This window comes from Opisthorchis viverrini (genome assembly GCF_000715545.1).
Source record: "Opisthorchis viverrini unplaced genomic scaffold opera_v5_93, whole genome shotgun sequence".
Taxonomy (NCBI): domain Eukaryota; kingdom Metazoa; phylum Platyhelminthes; class Trematoda; order Opisthorchiida; family Opisthorchiidae; genus Opisthorchis; species Opisthorchis viverrini.
In genome coordinates, this window is record NW_008751750.1 from 1373928 (window position 1) to 1388317 (window position 14390).

The 14390-nt window shown below is 46.3% G+C and overlaps 1 protein-coding gene across 1 annotated transcript in view; it reads right to left on the bottom strand.

Annotated features, from left to right (window-relative positions):
• Positions 1–7357, bottom strand: part of T265_13707 (hypothetical protein) — a gene marked incomplete at both ends in the record, with an annotated part of 8056 nt that extends 699 nt beyond the window's left edge. Inside the window, 4 exons of the mRNA XM_009170127.1 lie at positions 317–411; positions 1380–1483; positions 3934–4177; positions 7128–7357. Coding sequence (XP_009168391.1) covers positions 317–411; positions 1380–1483; positions 3934–4177; positions 7128–7357 — 673 coding nt within the window. The remainder of the gene's footprint in view (positions 1–316; positions 412–1379; positions 1484–3933; positions 4178–7127) is intronic.
• Between the last annotated feature and the right edge of the window lie 7033 nt (positions 7358–14390).

Sequence of the window (14390 nt, forward strand, 5' to 3'; positions counted from 1 at the left end):
TATATATATATATATATATGCCACAAGTGGCGTGCGTGTCCAACATTCGAAGTGAATGCTTCTTCTTGTAGTATACTGCGTATGTTGTATCCGTGTCCTGTACATCATGTGCTGTGTCATGTATAACGCAAATGTATGTACGTAATGTTGAAGACAGCCTCACACCACCTATGGTTAACATGTGAAAAGACTGGAACAGTTCAGAAGGTGCTCAAGCACATTGCTCATCGTCCTCGCGAGCGCAACATCATACACTGGTCGGTGCGGATGATCGGGTCCGTGAGAGACAAGACATAACCACAGGCGCCACACTCACCAGTTAGGACAATTTTTCCGGAAACGAAAATGAGCAGTACGATTTTTGGTTTGGTCATTCGGTAGATGAGACCTGGAAACAGCTCCGGTTCATAGCTAGATGGGATGGGCGGGTATTTCGAAAGGTTAATAAGCATCATCAATGAAGATTAGCATCTCAGGGTGATCCTATTGGTGTATGGTGGAAGCTAGAGATGGTTACAAGCAAGGATGGAGAGATACAAACAAAATGTGACTGCTTTCACAAGAGTGGTGATTCCGTCAAATACCTTCTTCCACTAAGTACTCGGCTAACACGCACAGTCCAAAGCAACTTCAAAATGACTACAGGGTTCCGTCCAGGTAAGCTGCACGCACGTTGTCACAGAAACAAAGACGTGAAAAGAATCTTCAAGAAATATTTATATCCTTATGCCTTCGGAGTAGGACCGTTATTGAGTACAACAGAATCCTAGTACAAGCAACTTGGTAGAACTGCACAAAAGTTCGTTCTTAGTATTTACCACGTATTTACCACTTACATCAGTCGACACAAACGGCCCTTGAGTATCTAAATTAGACCAATGTCTGTCCCACCATGGAAGTCACAAACGACGCTCCCTAATGACGTCGATAAATCACCCTTTAGCTCAATAGGCCCGGCAAGTCACCTGTGAATTCAAGCGCATGAAGCAAGTATACTCAGTAGCCCACTTGACAGCACCCACCTGGTAGACAGAAGGCTGGTGCTTCGAATCTATCCACAGGTGTTTATGAAAAATGTCCCCAGCTTTCATATTTTCAAAGAACTTTACCTCTCATTACCAATGGGCGAAAAACGACGATAAGTCACTCCACAAGGCCGAGACAAACGATTCATTTCGCGTGAGCGAAAACTATTGTTCAGGGACATCACTGTATCTCACTACTGAGGACCTTCATTCGTGTATTCATGGTGATATGAAGCGGGTGTGGCAGGGAAAAGTAGATAGAAAGGGCAGTGATTGGATCCAAAAACAACGCGAAACAAGCAAAACAAATCTGTAGGAGTCCACTTCAGATACTACTGCAATGAGGAGACTCACGTGGCGAATTGACCTTGGGCGAGTACCAGACCTTCTAGGCGGATATGGAAGCGGACGTCACAGGAGCCGACCATGTTTTGAATTTTGAATTCCTTAAAATGGGCCTAAGAGTAAAGAAAACGTTCCCAGAAAGAAAGCGCTCAAGTCGATGCTGATCGGCAGAATGGATTCAGTTCACATCGGGCAAGTGGATCAGACACGGTTCGCAATATGCTCTAACGTCAGTTTAATGTTATGTTACATACATACATATTAAATAGATTATTACATACATACGTTGCTATATATGTTAGTACGATCACACTGACATGCTTAGCTCACTGCCCATAGGTGTAGAAACGTGCGTTCCGGTTCGGAACAGTAAGTACAAAAGTATAGTACATGGTGTATGAGAGAACTATCATTGCCGCGCGTTTTAAAAGAGTAGAATAAGCAATTTCAGCCCGATCACATGGAAAGATCGGTACAAGGTGTGAGAGTAGAATCTCTTCAACGAAGCCTTATTGCGTGATTTCGCTGAGGAAGAAAGGTGTAGGCTAGATCTGCGGTCACAGACGAAATATTATCGAAATACTCATGAACACCACAAAAGCGGACAATAATTAATACTGCAGGTCCTTACCATTATTCAGAGAATTTACACTAGAAGCCCTACATCCGACACCTGACACTAACAGACTGGGGTTCGCGCTGAGTGACTTTGCGAAAGTAGCGACTTTTAGCACAATAAGCGAGCTAGTGACCTCAGTTGACAACTAAGAGGGTGTTAACAGCTGAGTCTCTAATTAGTCAAACCAATGTCATATACAGGGAAACACTTCTATATATTGAATATCGTTCCAAGTAAAACATGAGGCGGCGTTTGTGAGGCACATTCAGTTGAAGAATATTATGAGCAAAGGATCCAGCTGATCGTTCAAAAATGCTATCTGTGGTCTATCAGGAATATCTGCCAAGTAACAATGCTCGCTGATGAACAGAAAGCTTCTCCCCATTTGATTAGCACTTCATGTCATTGTGAAGCCAGAGGAAAGAAGGGCAGTCAAGTGCGCTGCTTAGTTATTGGTTTGATCGCTGAGCTTGGGAGTTGGACTGCAACTGTTTTGTCACCAACCATCGGCTATTCTTCGTTGGCCATAAGCGAAAGTGCACTGAAAATAGTCCCCGATCGGCGGGGAACGATAACAATCAAGCTGCCAAGCTCTGTAATCAGACCAAAACCAGACGGGTAGACCGATGAAAAACGAGGAAGGCGATGATAGGAAATGTCATAACGGGTTTGACAGGCTATGTTAATTGGACCATTCTTTAGGGTGCGTTATATTATTATAACGTCTTGAACGGAAGAACAATAAGTCAAAACAGTAGTTCGTGATGACGACTTAGCAAGCCCAGTCCCAGAATTGGGTGCGTCCTGCAAGTGAAGACGATCCATACTGCCTCATCCTTGCTAAGGATCATTAGCTGTTAGAAGCGGTTATTAGATAAACACGGCAGCTAGTGGCCTGTCGACAGAATGAGCAACTCCTACTTAAATATTATTAGGCAAAGTTGACTGAATTCCTACTTTCAGAATGTTTGTTACTGCCAACTGTCCCAACTGGTCAGCTGTCAACTGCGTTTCGCAAAACGGGTGAGTATGAACCCTCGTTACCTGAAGAGCACGTTCGTGAGTAACAAAAACTTTCAACCACCTGCACAACTTCTTTGCCTCCTGAAACACTTCTTGAATAGCCGAGTGGTATGGAAAGGAAACATTTGACAGCAGCCCTTTCTAAATAGCTCAATCAATGGTCCCAAAGGGCACAAACGCACAACAAGGATCCATGGGTTGCATGTATTACTTGGATATTTTTGCAACAGATGGATGAGATTGACGAACTAGTCCCAAGGGTCCACATGCATTCTGGATCTTGCGCATAAACCCGAGGAGACCCGAAGAGGAGAGACGTTTCCTATGTGTTACGTCGAACAAACAAGTCAATGTCAATAAGCGTCTTCGGGAGGCCCACTAAAAAGGGACAACGTCCATCCTAAAGGAATGTTCACAAGGCAACTGTAAACATCTAGTGAGCCGCTTCACTCAAGTACCTCACTGAAGGGCTGATGAAAACAGGAAAAACGTACTTATAAAACAGATACAACAAAATGATCACCGATTCCAACCAAAGTCACTGTGGGATTTCTGGGGGTACAGCACAGTTCCACATGTCAGCGGCATGTAAGTGTAATGTGATCGAGTGTGATTATCCAACCTAACAAACAAGAGGCGTAAATTACGTGCTTCCATGTCACCGGTCCCTGAGTGCAATAGTCCGCGTTATTTCGCAGTTACACTATACCTGACCTCTAAAGGCAGATACGAAGCTTGACGTGTGGCATATGCGTTTAACATTTCAGGGTAACAGTAGGGATCGTGTTTTTGAGAACAGCGCCGGCATTTAAATCATCCTCAAAGATAGCAACACCACTGTTCAACATCAGTGTTTCACTGCCGTGAAGACAGTCATGGAACCCAGTAAAAGATTACTGGTAGCTATGAAACCACACTTACTTCGAAACCCAGTTTCTGGATTATTCGGGCGTACTTTCGCGCGGCAAGCCTGGCGCGCTCCTCGCTCTTTGCACCGGTACAGACCATTTTCCCTGAGGAAAATATCAGCGCTGTCGTTCGTGGTTCACGAATGCGCATGATCACGGCAGCAAATCGCTTGGGATTGTACTCAGCGTTTCGTGCACTAAGAGCGATCTGTTTCAGGTTTAGTTTGCAGCCCAAGTAAACAGTGCAAACAATATTTCTGAGGGAGGTTGGAGAAATGAAGAGACGAGGATGAAGACGAGTGAAGAAAATGCACTCTAATAAAATATTTTCCATAAAAACAGTCCCCGTCCATAGAAAAAAAAGCTGAGGAAGAGAATCAGTAAATCGAGTGACGGGATGAACTGGGATGAACGTATTGTGGTTTTTTACTTACAACTGAGGAAAAGGCACATTTACTTCCAAATGTAGATTCTGTTTGTGACACTCTGTAAGGATAGTCAGATCCCAGAATACCCGAGACCTGCTGAGACCCTCAACACCACTAAAAGCCGACCAGACAGTCTGGATCAAGGTCAGACAGTGCCCCCTGAATACATTGCGCGATTCCGCTGTACTTCTCGCATTCGCACTCGCATGTCAGCAATAAAGCTGTTGTGTTCCTTGCCGTCGAGTCGTTCTCCGGCACTGGAGCGGGAACAGCAGTCAGATATAACAGACTGGCGACGCCCGAACCCACGGAGTCACGACAATAACTGCTGAAGCGTTGAAGAGAAGGTCAGACGTGCCCCCTGAATACATTGCGCGATTCCGCTGTACTTCTCGCATTCGCACTCGCATGTCAGCAATAAAGCTGTTGTGTTCCTTGCCGTCGAGTCGTTCTCCGGCACTGGAGCGGGAACAGCAGTCAGATATAACAGACTGGCGACGCCCGAACCCACGGAGTCACGACAATAACTGCTGAAGCGTTGAAGAGAGTTCTGGAGCAACAACAAAATCAGTTTGAAGCGGCGCAACTGCGTTTGGTAGAAACCACCGAATTACGCTGCAGACGCAAATTCAGTCGACTCGATCGCCAACAGCATCACGGAGTTCAATTGTGACCTTGGTACTGGTCTAAACTTCGATTCGTGGTTCAGACGTTACAAAGATATCTTCAAAGACGAACTGAAGCATAAACATGATGTCTAACCAGTGCGCTTATTGTTCAGAAGTACCACAACGGAACGCACGTTATTCGAACTTTATTCTGTCAAAGAATACACGGGATCTCAGCTCTGACGAGACCATGCAACAACTTTCAGCAATTTTCGAAGAGTAATCATCCTTGTTTGATATTCGCTATCAATGCATGAAAATAGCAAAAACGGAGTCGGAATGCTGTTGTGGTGTGACCTAGATCCTGTGCCAGCCAATGGTTAGTAGGAGAATCCCGCCATCTCCCATTTTCTACGACAGCAACCCCGCGAGATCAGCTTCCGTGTCTCCATTGATGAAACCTTGCATTAGAGCACGTTGGTTAGATGGAATCCCGAAAGCGCGAAACGATAACCCCCTGCCCTTGATGAGACAGTTTAACTGGACCGCGAATACCCACCTAAATGGATCGGTACTGCTCTTCGAGTTTACTCGTCAAGACGAGGGAGAAAACTATCGTCCAATGAACACTAACTAGCAGGAGCGAAATCAACAATTAGGGGAGAATCGAACCAATCCATAGTTCACCTCCATATGTGGAAACATGCATGATATGAGATGATATAAAAGTGTGGTAGGCGTTGGTGGTACAAGCATCGTCTATTCCGAGGGAAACATTCTTGGAAGAAAACTGCACTGTTGAACGTCCCGGCCCTTCAAACACACTACCACGAAATTTGGATCATTCCACTAACCCGTCTTCTCTACCATCCGTGCTAAGTTACTATTCACTGCTGTGGAACGGGTCAATGCACTCTATCTGTTGTAACTAAGCGCTGTCCCCACTCCAGTACCTTAATGTCGGAAAAAGATTCGCCAACAAGGAACACAACAGATTCGTTGCGAACGAGTGCAAAAATTACATGGAACATCGCAGTATTTAGAGCGAACTTTCCATCTGGAATCCGGGCTGCCCGATCGGCGTTGAGTGAACACTCGGAAGCGTCCAGTCGGAAGCCAGCTTTCTGGCCCGGACGCTGGACGGTTTCCCTACTGTGATTTTGGTGGGGTTTGAGGGTTTCAGTAGATTTCGGACATTCCGGGATTATTTTCAGCAACCTTATCTTTCTGACACTATTCTCCCTTCAGCCCTCAGCCCCTCAAGACCAGAATCAACATGCCCATATGGAGACCACTTTGAAGGTCACGGCCACTTGAATGCACAGCTTTTTAGCTACAAGAGGTCTCTAAACATAGAGCTGTCCTTCCCATGAAAGTCGTTCGTAGCAGACACCGCATAAGTATCACCCTAATCGAGAGGATTCACCAGCTGTGTAAGTGTGATCTGTAGCCGGGTGATTTTGGGGTGAGGACTGCGAATTGATAACCGCAACAGCTGGTAACTGACCCATGAACACCAAACTGATGAATCTCAGTACGTGTGGAGGACTTCATAGGGATCAACGTTCACGGTACCAGCCAGAAAACGGTTCTTTATGGAGAACACAAACACAAGCGACAAATAAATGTGAAACATGCTGTATTGAAAGCGTTCTTGCATAGAAATATTCTGCTGCGGTAATAACATCCCTTAGGGAATGACAAGCAAGTTGAGTCTGCCTTGAGATCGCATTCATCCAATTAACGATAGGAGTAAATCACAATGAATAGCCCCACTTTGAGCACCCTTTAAGCGCATTGCTGCCTTGTAACCCGATGGAAGCATAAGGTCAATCAACTGTTCGAACATCCAGACCTGGCAGAAGCAATCGAAAAGCCAGAGCTGGACTCGAACAGACCTTCCGTTAACAAACTTCAAGCTTCCACCGAAAGGCCCGCCCTTTGAGCTTATATATATATATAATCAGGTCAGAAAATTATAAAGAAAAAGTTAATCGGTTTAGGTATCTTCAGTTGTCACGCATATGTTCAGTCAAAATCCGTCAGACAGCTGTAGTTTAGTCGATTTGTGAAAATAAATAGATCCCATGGACAAAAATAGGTCACTGATAGGCGAAAATGTAAAAAAAAACGACCAGGCGTCACCACGTTTTCAAACCGATTACCCTTACTGTAACTGAGGTTGTGGAATACCGCCGTCGCGTTCGTGCAGTGGAGTAGCCAAAGTGTTTGGAGTGTATGGAGTGCGACCTGGAACACTCCCGGGATTGTGCGGATCAGACAGACTGAGATTGATAGCGCTCCCAGAAGGGACAAAGAAATTGACCGGTTCTTTCTGACCGTGAACATTGCCGAGAAGACTGCCAATGCTGGTGACACTCTGTTGCTGCTGTGAGAACGGACTGCATAAAAATTAAGCGAAAAAGATGAAACATGATTTCAGAAATATGGGTGCCTAAAAACACAAAAGATTCACCTTAACCAAAGGGAGGTTAGCAAAAATAACGCATCGCCGATCACGGCCAGATTGAAGGGGACTGATGAATTCTGGCCGTCTTACATGTATGGAACTAAAACTTACGTTGCGCCACGATCTAACAACCCTTTGAGGCCAATAAACTTTTCGAACGATTGAGTGTTGATTACAAAGACCTATACCATCCACAACTCGTAGAGTGTCTTTTGATTAACACTGACAAGTTTTCTTACCTTTCGGTTGTTTCTAGATACCTGTCGTTTCCGAACATAAACCGAGATCGGTTTGTTAGGTGTTTTCCATTTTGAGGCACCTGACCTTCATCTGTTCTGGCGATGACGCTGTCTTTGTGCGACAACGAGGCTTTCGCAAACGTAGTGAAGGCAAGCTGGCCGGTGCCATATACCACCGTTAAGACCTATGGCTAGGGTATGTATTGAGGATTGTAAATGAACGGATCCCGCGGCGCGCTGACTTTTCAGACCAGGATGGAGGTTGGAGAGAAGGTCCAGGCGGCACCAAAACACGGTCTTCGCAGCTCGACTGCCAGATTGTGTAGAGATAATGCCTTCATCTGGCTAAAAACTTCGATAAAAACGGTTCAGAGTTCTGCACTGTGGTAAACGTGCATCACTTCATTGTTGTAGCGAACCCGTCTACCCACTTCTTCCACATTTACCTTGAACGGACCAACTAGATTACCCACAAACAAAATATCTAACAACCAACCAGGTTACAGGCATCAAATGCCTTCAAAAAACTATATGGGCGCAAGTAAGCTTGGAGAAGATATCCACCTAACGACTCACTGACGATGTCCCCTCGTATGACAAAACACTTGAAGCGAATTGCCAAACTCGACCAGCAAATCAGAGACCATCTAATCAACAGTTGATTTTCCCATTTTCCTGTTCCGTTGATATGTACTATCGTTTTTCGTCAAGCACACCAGGCTCTTTGGAACGTTTTGCGTCCTTATATATTGGTTTTCAGAGCTACGACAGTTCCTCCATTGGAGAGAGGGTGCCACCAGTCGGACGACTTCTTACAACTGAATGGGCGAAGGCCTAGTTGAGAGAATCAATAGTACCTTACAGAAAGACACTAATTCGGCTCTGCAATCCTAAAGTGAATATGAAAAAAATAAGAGCTCGCACTTCCTGAAGCCTAGTATTCAGTCGGACTCTTCCTTTGTACTGGCTTAAACGCCACACTCTACCAGCGACTGTTTAGTCTAAGTAGCCGACCAATTTTTAGGAACTCCACTCCTAAATGGTAGTAAACGGAGACCTCAGAATACTTAACAATCAGCTAAGATCTGTCAGGTGCAACCTGCTAGTTAGAGTCGTTAGGATGTAATCCATAAAAAGTATATACGACTGTCTGATTACAAGGAGAAAATTGTGTCGATTAGAAACTTGGCTCCTAGAGATTATTCTGAATCATTAGAGCCAACTGTGGTAGGCATAAGGTTCACAAGTACCGGCAACATGTACAAGTTCCGATGGACTGGCTGGAGCTGAGGCTATTGCTCGAGTCGGAAAGGCCAGTGCAGCTTTTGCCAAACTCCGACACCTATGGCATCGAAGTGACGTGAGGTTTTCTGTCAGGGAAAGAGGTTACACTGCGGTGGTGCGATTTATACTGCCTTATGGATCAGAGACGTGGCCCCTACGCGCAGAGGACATACGGAAGATGTCGGTGTTTGATCATCGGCGTCTCCGAAGCATTGTTCAGTTCTGGTGGGAACATCGGATTAGTAATGCTAGGGTACGCCAGATGGTCTTTGGAAGAAGGAACTCTCTCGCGATAGATAAATTACTCACGTTTCATAGATTGCGCCGGTTGGGGCAGGTACTCCGGACACCAGAAGAGCTCACAGAGCTCTTTTTCCCAGCCTTGTGCTGAGTGAAAGCGGCCGTGAGGTGACCTGGCAGCGGAGTACAAAAACACTAACCAGTAAACTTAGTCGGGTAGACAAATGCCGCCTCTCCGGATAGGGACACCGGGACTGAAACCATTAGTGGTTAATGAGATTGGCGGAAATGACCCAATCGAGCAGTCAGTGGCGCTCGTGCATCAAAGCTATCACCTTCAATGCGCAGCTACTCAGTTTCCGAATAAACTGAACATGCCATAGCCTCCAAGGCTCAGTTGTATCTCCCCCACTCTCCTATTTTCCAGTGATCAACACTGTAGCAGCTGGAAACAATGGCTTATGGCACACGGATTATGGCTGATAGATTGAATTGAATTGGTCCAGCGTCCACGGAAGGCCAAAACAGGCGTCGACAATGGCTTCAGCTAGCTAGCTGAGAAGTAATCGATAGATATCAGGACGAGATATGGAATTGTTAGGCGAAATTCAGCACCGATACCGCTTTGTCGCTCGCAGTTATGCGCTGCCACGGCCAAGAAACCTAGCCTGCAAGCGATTGGCCAAAAAATCGAGCCGCTTGCGAGTACGGCATCCACAAAGAGTAAGGTTATGCTCGTGAACATGCAGTCACTGAACACGCCAATTGCAATCCAGGGAGAGATACTGGAGGTTGTGGAGCGTTTTACGTTACGTATCTCTTGTATGAATTCTGGTTGTAGTGTGACAGATGAGGTGAATGCACGAATCTGCAAGGCCCGGGTTGCGCTTGTTGATTTGACACCTATGGCGTCAGAGCGGTGTATCCCCGAATCTCAAGGGACGTGTGTGTCAAGCTACAGTGCGGGCTGTTTTGTTGTATGGCTGTGAAACTTGGTGTGTTCGATCAATGGAACTGAGACGTCTACAGGTGCTCGACAATCGTTGTCTCAGAACTACGGCTCGTGAGGGTTGGTGTCGGCAATCCTTGACGATGCAATTAGAAAGCGACGTTAAGCAGCAGATGCTTCCATTGAAGAATGTGTCCAGCACAAGAAGCTGTGCTGGTTGGGACATGTGTTGTGTGTGCCTAACCATCGTTTGCTGAGTAGAGTGCTGTGGCGAAAGCACAGGTGGCCAACCCTTGACGTGGCAGAGGGGTATGACGTAGATTACGAAATGCTTGGGTGCTGTCGATGCTACTCACCTTCCAGGATGGAGACCGCGTGATCCCCACTGCGTCTGGTTGGAGACATTGCAAGACATAACTGCCAACCGATGTCAGTGGCGTTTCTATCCAGAGTGCCTGAATGAGTGGCTGGAGGAATGATTGTAGCAAACTAGAACTAAGTCCCTTTCCCGCCCACTTTTATTCCTTTCTTCACAATATGGCTTTCAAATAAATCACGGTTTTACGGTAGTGAAGCATCAGCGTTGAACACTGATGTCATGCTGCCGATGATGATTTCCTCTGTTACTAGCACTACATACATATAGACCAATGTCAACGGAATTTCGCTCTCCCTTTGCATTCGTCTGCACTCTAGTCATTGGGTGCTTTTATCGATCATTGGCCGTTTGGTATGCTTGCATCTTTCCTGTCCTCAAAATTGAGGAATTCTACACAGCAGACACATGGACCAGCGAAATTGTTCCTTATCATGCTCAGCGTCTCAAAGGTACCCTCTGAAACGCAATCACTGCTAGGTCGAAAGTCTCAAGCACTCCAAACATTGGGAACGTATGTTATTAGAAGCACAGCATTCTATCTAGTCCTTGATATGATTGGCCATAATCTCCACACCTCATGAGCGGATGTTCAAGGATGTTTCAGTAAGATCCCATTGAGGAGCGAGTAAAGGCAAGAGTGCGATTCTGAGTGCACATCTGTCTGCTTCACAGGAAGAGCAGAGTTCAAATTGGTCAACAGGTGCCCACTGGAATGTAAAACCGGGAGAGACCTACAGATTGAAACTGCTACCGCTGGATCTATGCGTTGAATGAAACCTATCCTTAGGTACGGTCCTTAGTCCTCCTGAAATCACCAACAACACAGTCCTTACCTCAGCCCGGTACACATGACCCTTGAGCCTTAAGTGTCGTAATTCGCGTCCTTAGAATTCGTGCACTAGCTCTATCAGACGGGGCTAAAAAAAGCGACCGAAATTTCTAAAGTTCTCCCCAACCTCCAGCGCCTTTCCTGCAATTGCAAACACCGAAGCATGACTACCCTAAACGCGTCAGTACGGTCGGGGTAAATGTTGTGGGAATCGAACAGTCGTCTCATACGCTCCAATAAATGCTCCTAAGAGATGTGCTACCATTTAGCCTCTGTTTAGGAGGTCCTATCCACTGCCTTCCCGTGGCGGTGCTTTTCCGAAAGTGAAAGCGGGTAGTTCTATAGCCTGGTTGACAGTCCATTGGTTGCCCGTCTGGAGAAGTAAGCCAAACTCTGATTCCAGAGCAACAACGGTGGGAATCCGGCTGACTGAATGGATGAGATCACCTTCACAACCCAAGAATTACGACTGCGGTTCTGGATCATCAACTTCGACCATTCTTCTGCCTTGCAGGTCGCACTTGATTTTGCGAAGCCAGAGCTGCCCTCGTCTAAAAGACCGGAGCGGCACTGAGACCGTTACCCGCATCATATCCCCTCATTAATTCGTAGTGTCAAAACCAATTGACTCATATAATACTACCTCATTCCCGGGAAGTGACGCATTCTATGCTAACCCAAGAGCAGAGGAGACCAGTAGGCCAACACAAGAAAACCTGTGCACATCGGGTGTTGGAATATCTGCACCCTGTTGAAGGATTGCAGTCGCAAGATAACTATGCGTAGTCTCCACGATAACCAGCTGGATAGCATCTGCTAGTTTCAGACTACCCAACTCCGNAGCAGGAAGAACCCCCGCTACTGGTTCTACCACAGGAGTTCAGTAGACAGCCTTGATATCTAATGGGTTAACTTCGACTCGAATGACACTAAGCTTTCGGTTAACTCACACCTTGGAGCCACGTTTCACCCAGAATTGTGGGATATCAGTTTGAAGGTTGTGCACCTACCCGTCTTCTCAGGGGATCCAACCGTCAATGACATTCTGCAAGATGTGTTGCAAAGCTGGTCACTGGGACATCTAGGCACGGCATACTGTTGGTCTTAGGTGACTGGAGTGACTGTCGGTACATCCATCTTAAACAAACTCAGCTTGGGAGAACTATGCAAAAATGGTAAGACACCTCAACTTCGCTGCGCTGAACAGCCCCGCCATCAATCGCGCTTCAAGCACCCAAAACGACATTTACTGATGCGGTATTCGAATGATGGTCACATAGCCTTCCAAATCGACTATATCCCGATGCAATCCCGGTAGACAATTATGGAAGAGGATTGCCACTTAAATCGAAGAGAACTGAAGCTTGGAATACAGGGTGAACGGAACATTGCGTCAGGTCGATATGGCTCAGGGCGCGAAATTACTGGCCGGAAGGTTTATGCATCTGCACCTCGACTGCCTGTGCCGTGCCGCTCTATTAGCTGATGTCATTCATCTCTCTGTCCCTGTGGCAGTGAGCTTGTTGACGTGAGGTCCGTTTGATGGATGGTCCTTCCCGGAGCTGATAATCACTGGTTATCGGTACACCCCAGTTAGCTGGGATGAGCCTTTCGTCCATATATAGGCAAATAAATTAGACAATCAACCACTGTAGACTTCACCTTTAGGTGGATCGGATGGGAGTTGGGTCAGGGCAGATCTCGGTGACGCGTGTGGGAGAAAAATATTCGTTTATTTCCGAAGCCGTCGGTCAGCTGTACGGGGATATATTCTTATTCAGTGATCTGGGTGAGAAACTGCAGGTGGACAGCTGCGTTTTTCTTGGACAGGTTTAGCCCAGCGACCCAATAAACGCCACCGGTGGCCATCGGTATCCGAGTTTGGCAAGCTACGCTTTTCATCGCTGTCCACGGTCGACCAAAAGTGGCTGCCGAAAAAAACTAGTGCAACTTCGTTGCACGTCGTCCATCTCACGTCGAATTTTTTGGTTTCCCGGAGTCCTATCAAACGCTTCCTTGAACCAAGACTGAATTGCTTTCTGTATAAAATCCGCCGTGGCAGCTGTTGAACATATCAGGTTTTCAAGGAAATTTTACTATTGCTCCAGATCTTTTATTTAGGTTTGTTCGATTGCGCCCTTCCGCAAGCAGAGCATCCGGCATCCTGTAGAGTTGCGAAAAATACCCTTCAGTGAGAGTCAACCTCGAAGATATTCCATTAGGTGGCTGTGGTAGGGTTGTTTCTTTCTAGGATCCGAGATCTCCTGAAAGGCCAGGCACGGTGTGCGGAATTTGCTTGGCCCTGGAAAGCGCAATGGGAAGCAGCAACAAACAACAACAACGCCACCTATACCTGGTGACCATTTGGTTTATCTTTGTTCGATGGTTCACACACCACAGTGCGGCTCCATTACGTCAAGTGGCCTCGGTTGTCTCGGAAGTTGGCACTACATATAGCAGTTTGTAGTTAACACCATTGAAGCAGGTATTTGGCTTCGATTCCGGTTAAAGAAGGTCACCCAATAATCAGCAGCGCTGAGTACACCTACTTGCGCATTCAAAAGCCCGGCGATTACAATAATATTGGAGCTCCTAGCCCACCACAAAAAGCGCTCAAAGCATCTTAAAAGCTGTATGAGTATATCGGAGCTACAGTTTGTTGGGTTGTAAGCAGATGCAATGAATAGGTGGTGGCTCGGCGCGATTGTGGGCTACTCTCGCAGTCGTTGCAAAAACCGCACAGATCTGTGCGGTTTACAGCGATATCGGGATCACTGTAAACGGACAGCAATTGAAGTAGAACCTCTTCACCTTGGTGGCTAAGAAAAATGCCAAACCTAGGAGAGTCCAGCAACAGTAATCGGGTCTTGAATTTTTGTATGGGGCAGGCAACGCACATTAATAAAGAGCGAATCCAGCGTACATTCAAGAGCTATCTCTTGTTCAACGTGTATCAGCTTGTGAACATCGTGAGCTGAGCTGAGCTGAGCTTCGGGGCTTAAATAGTGATTTCGAAGTATGTGTGGCCGTGTCGGCAGAGTCAG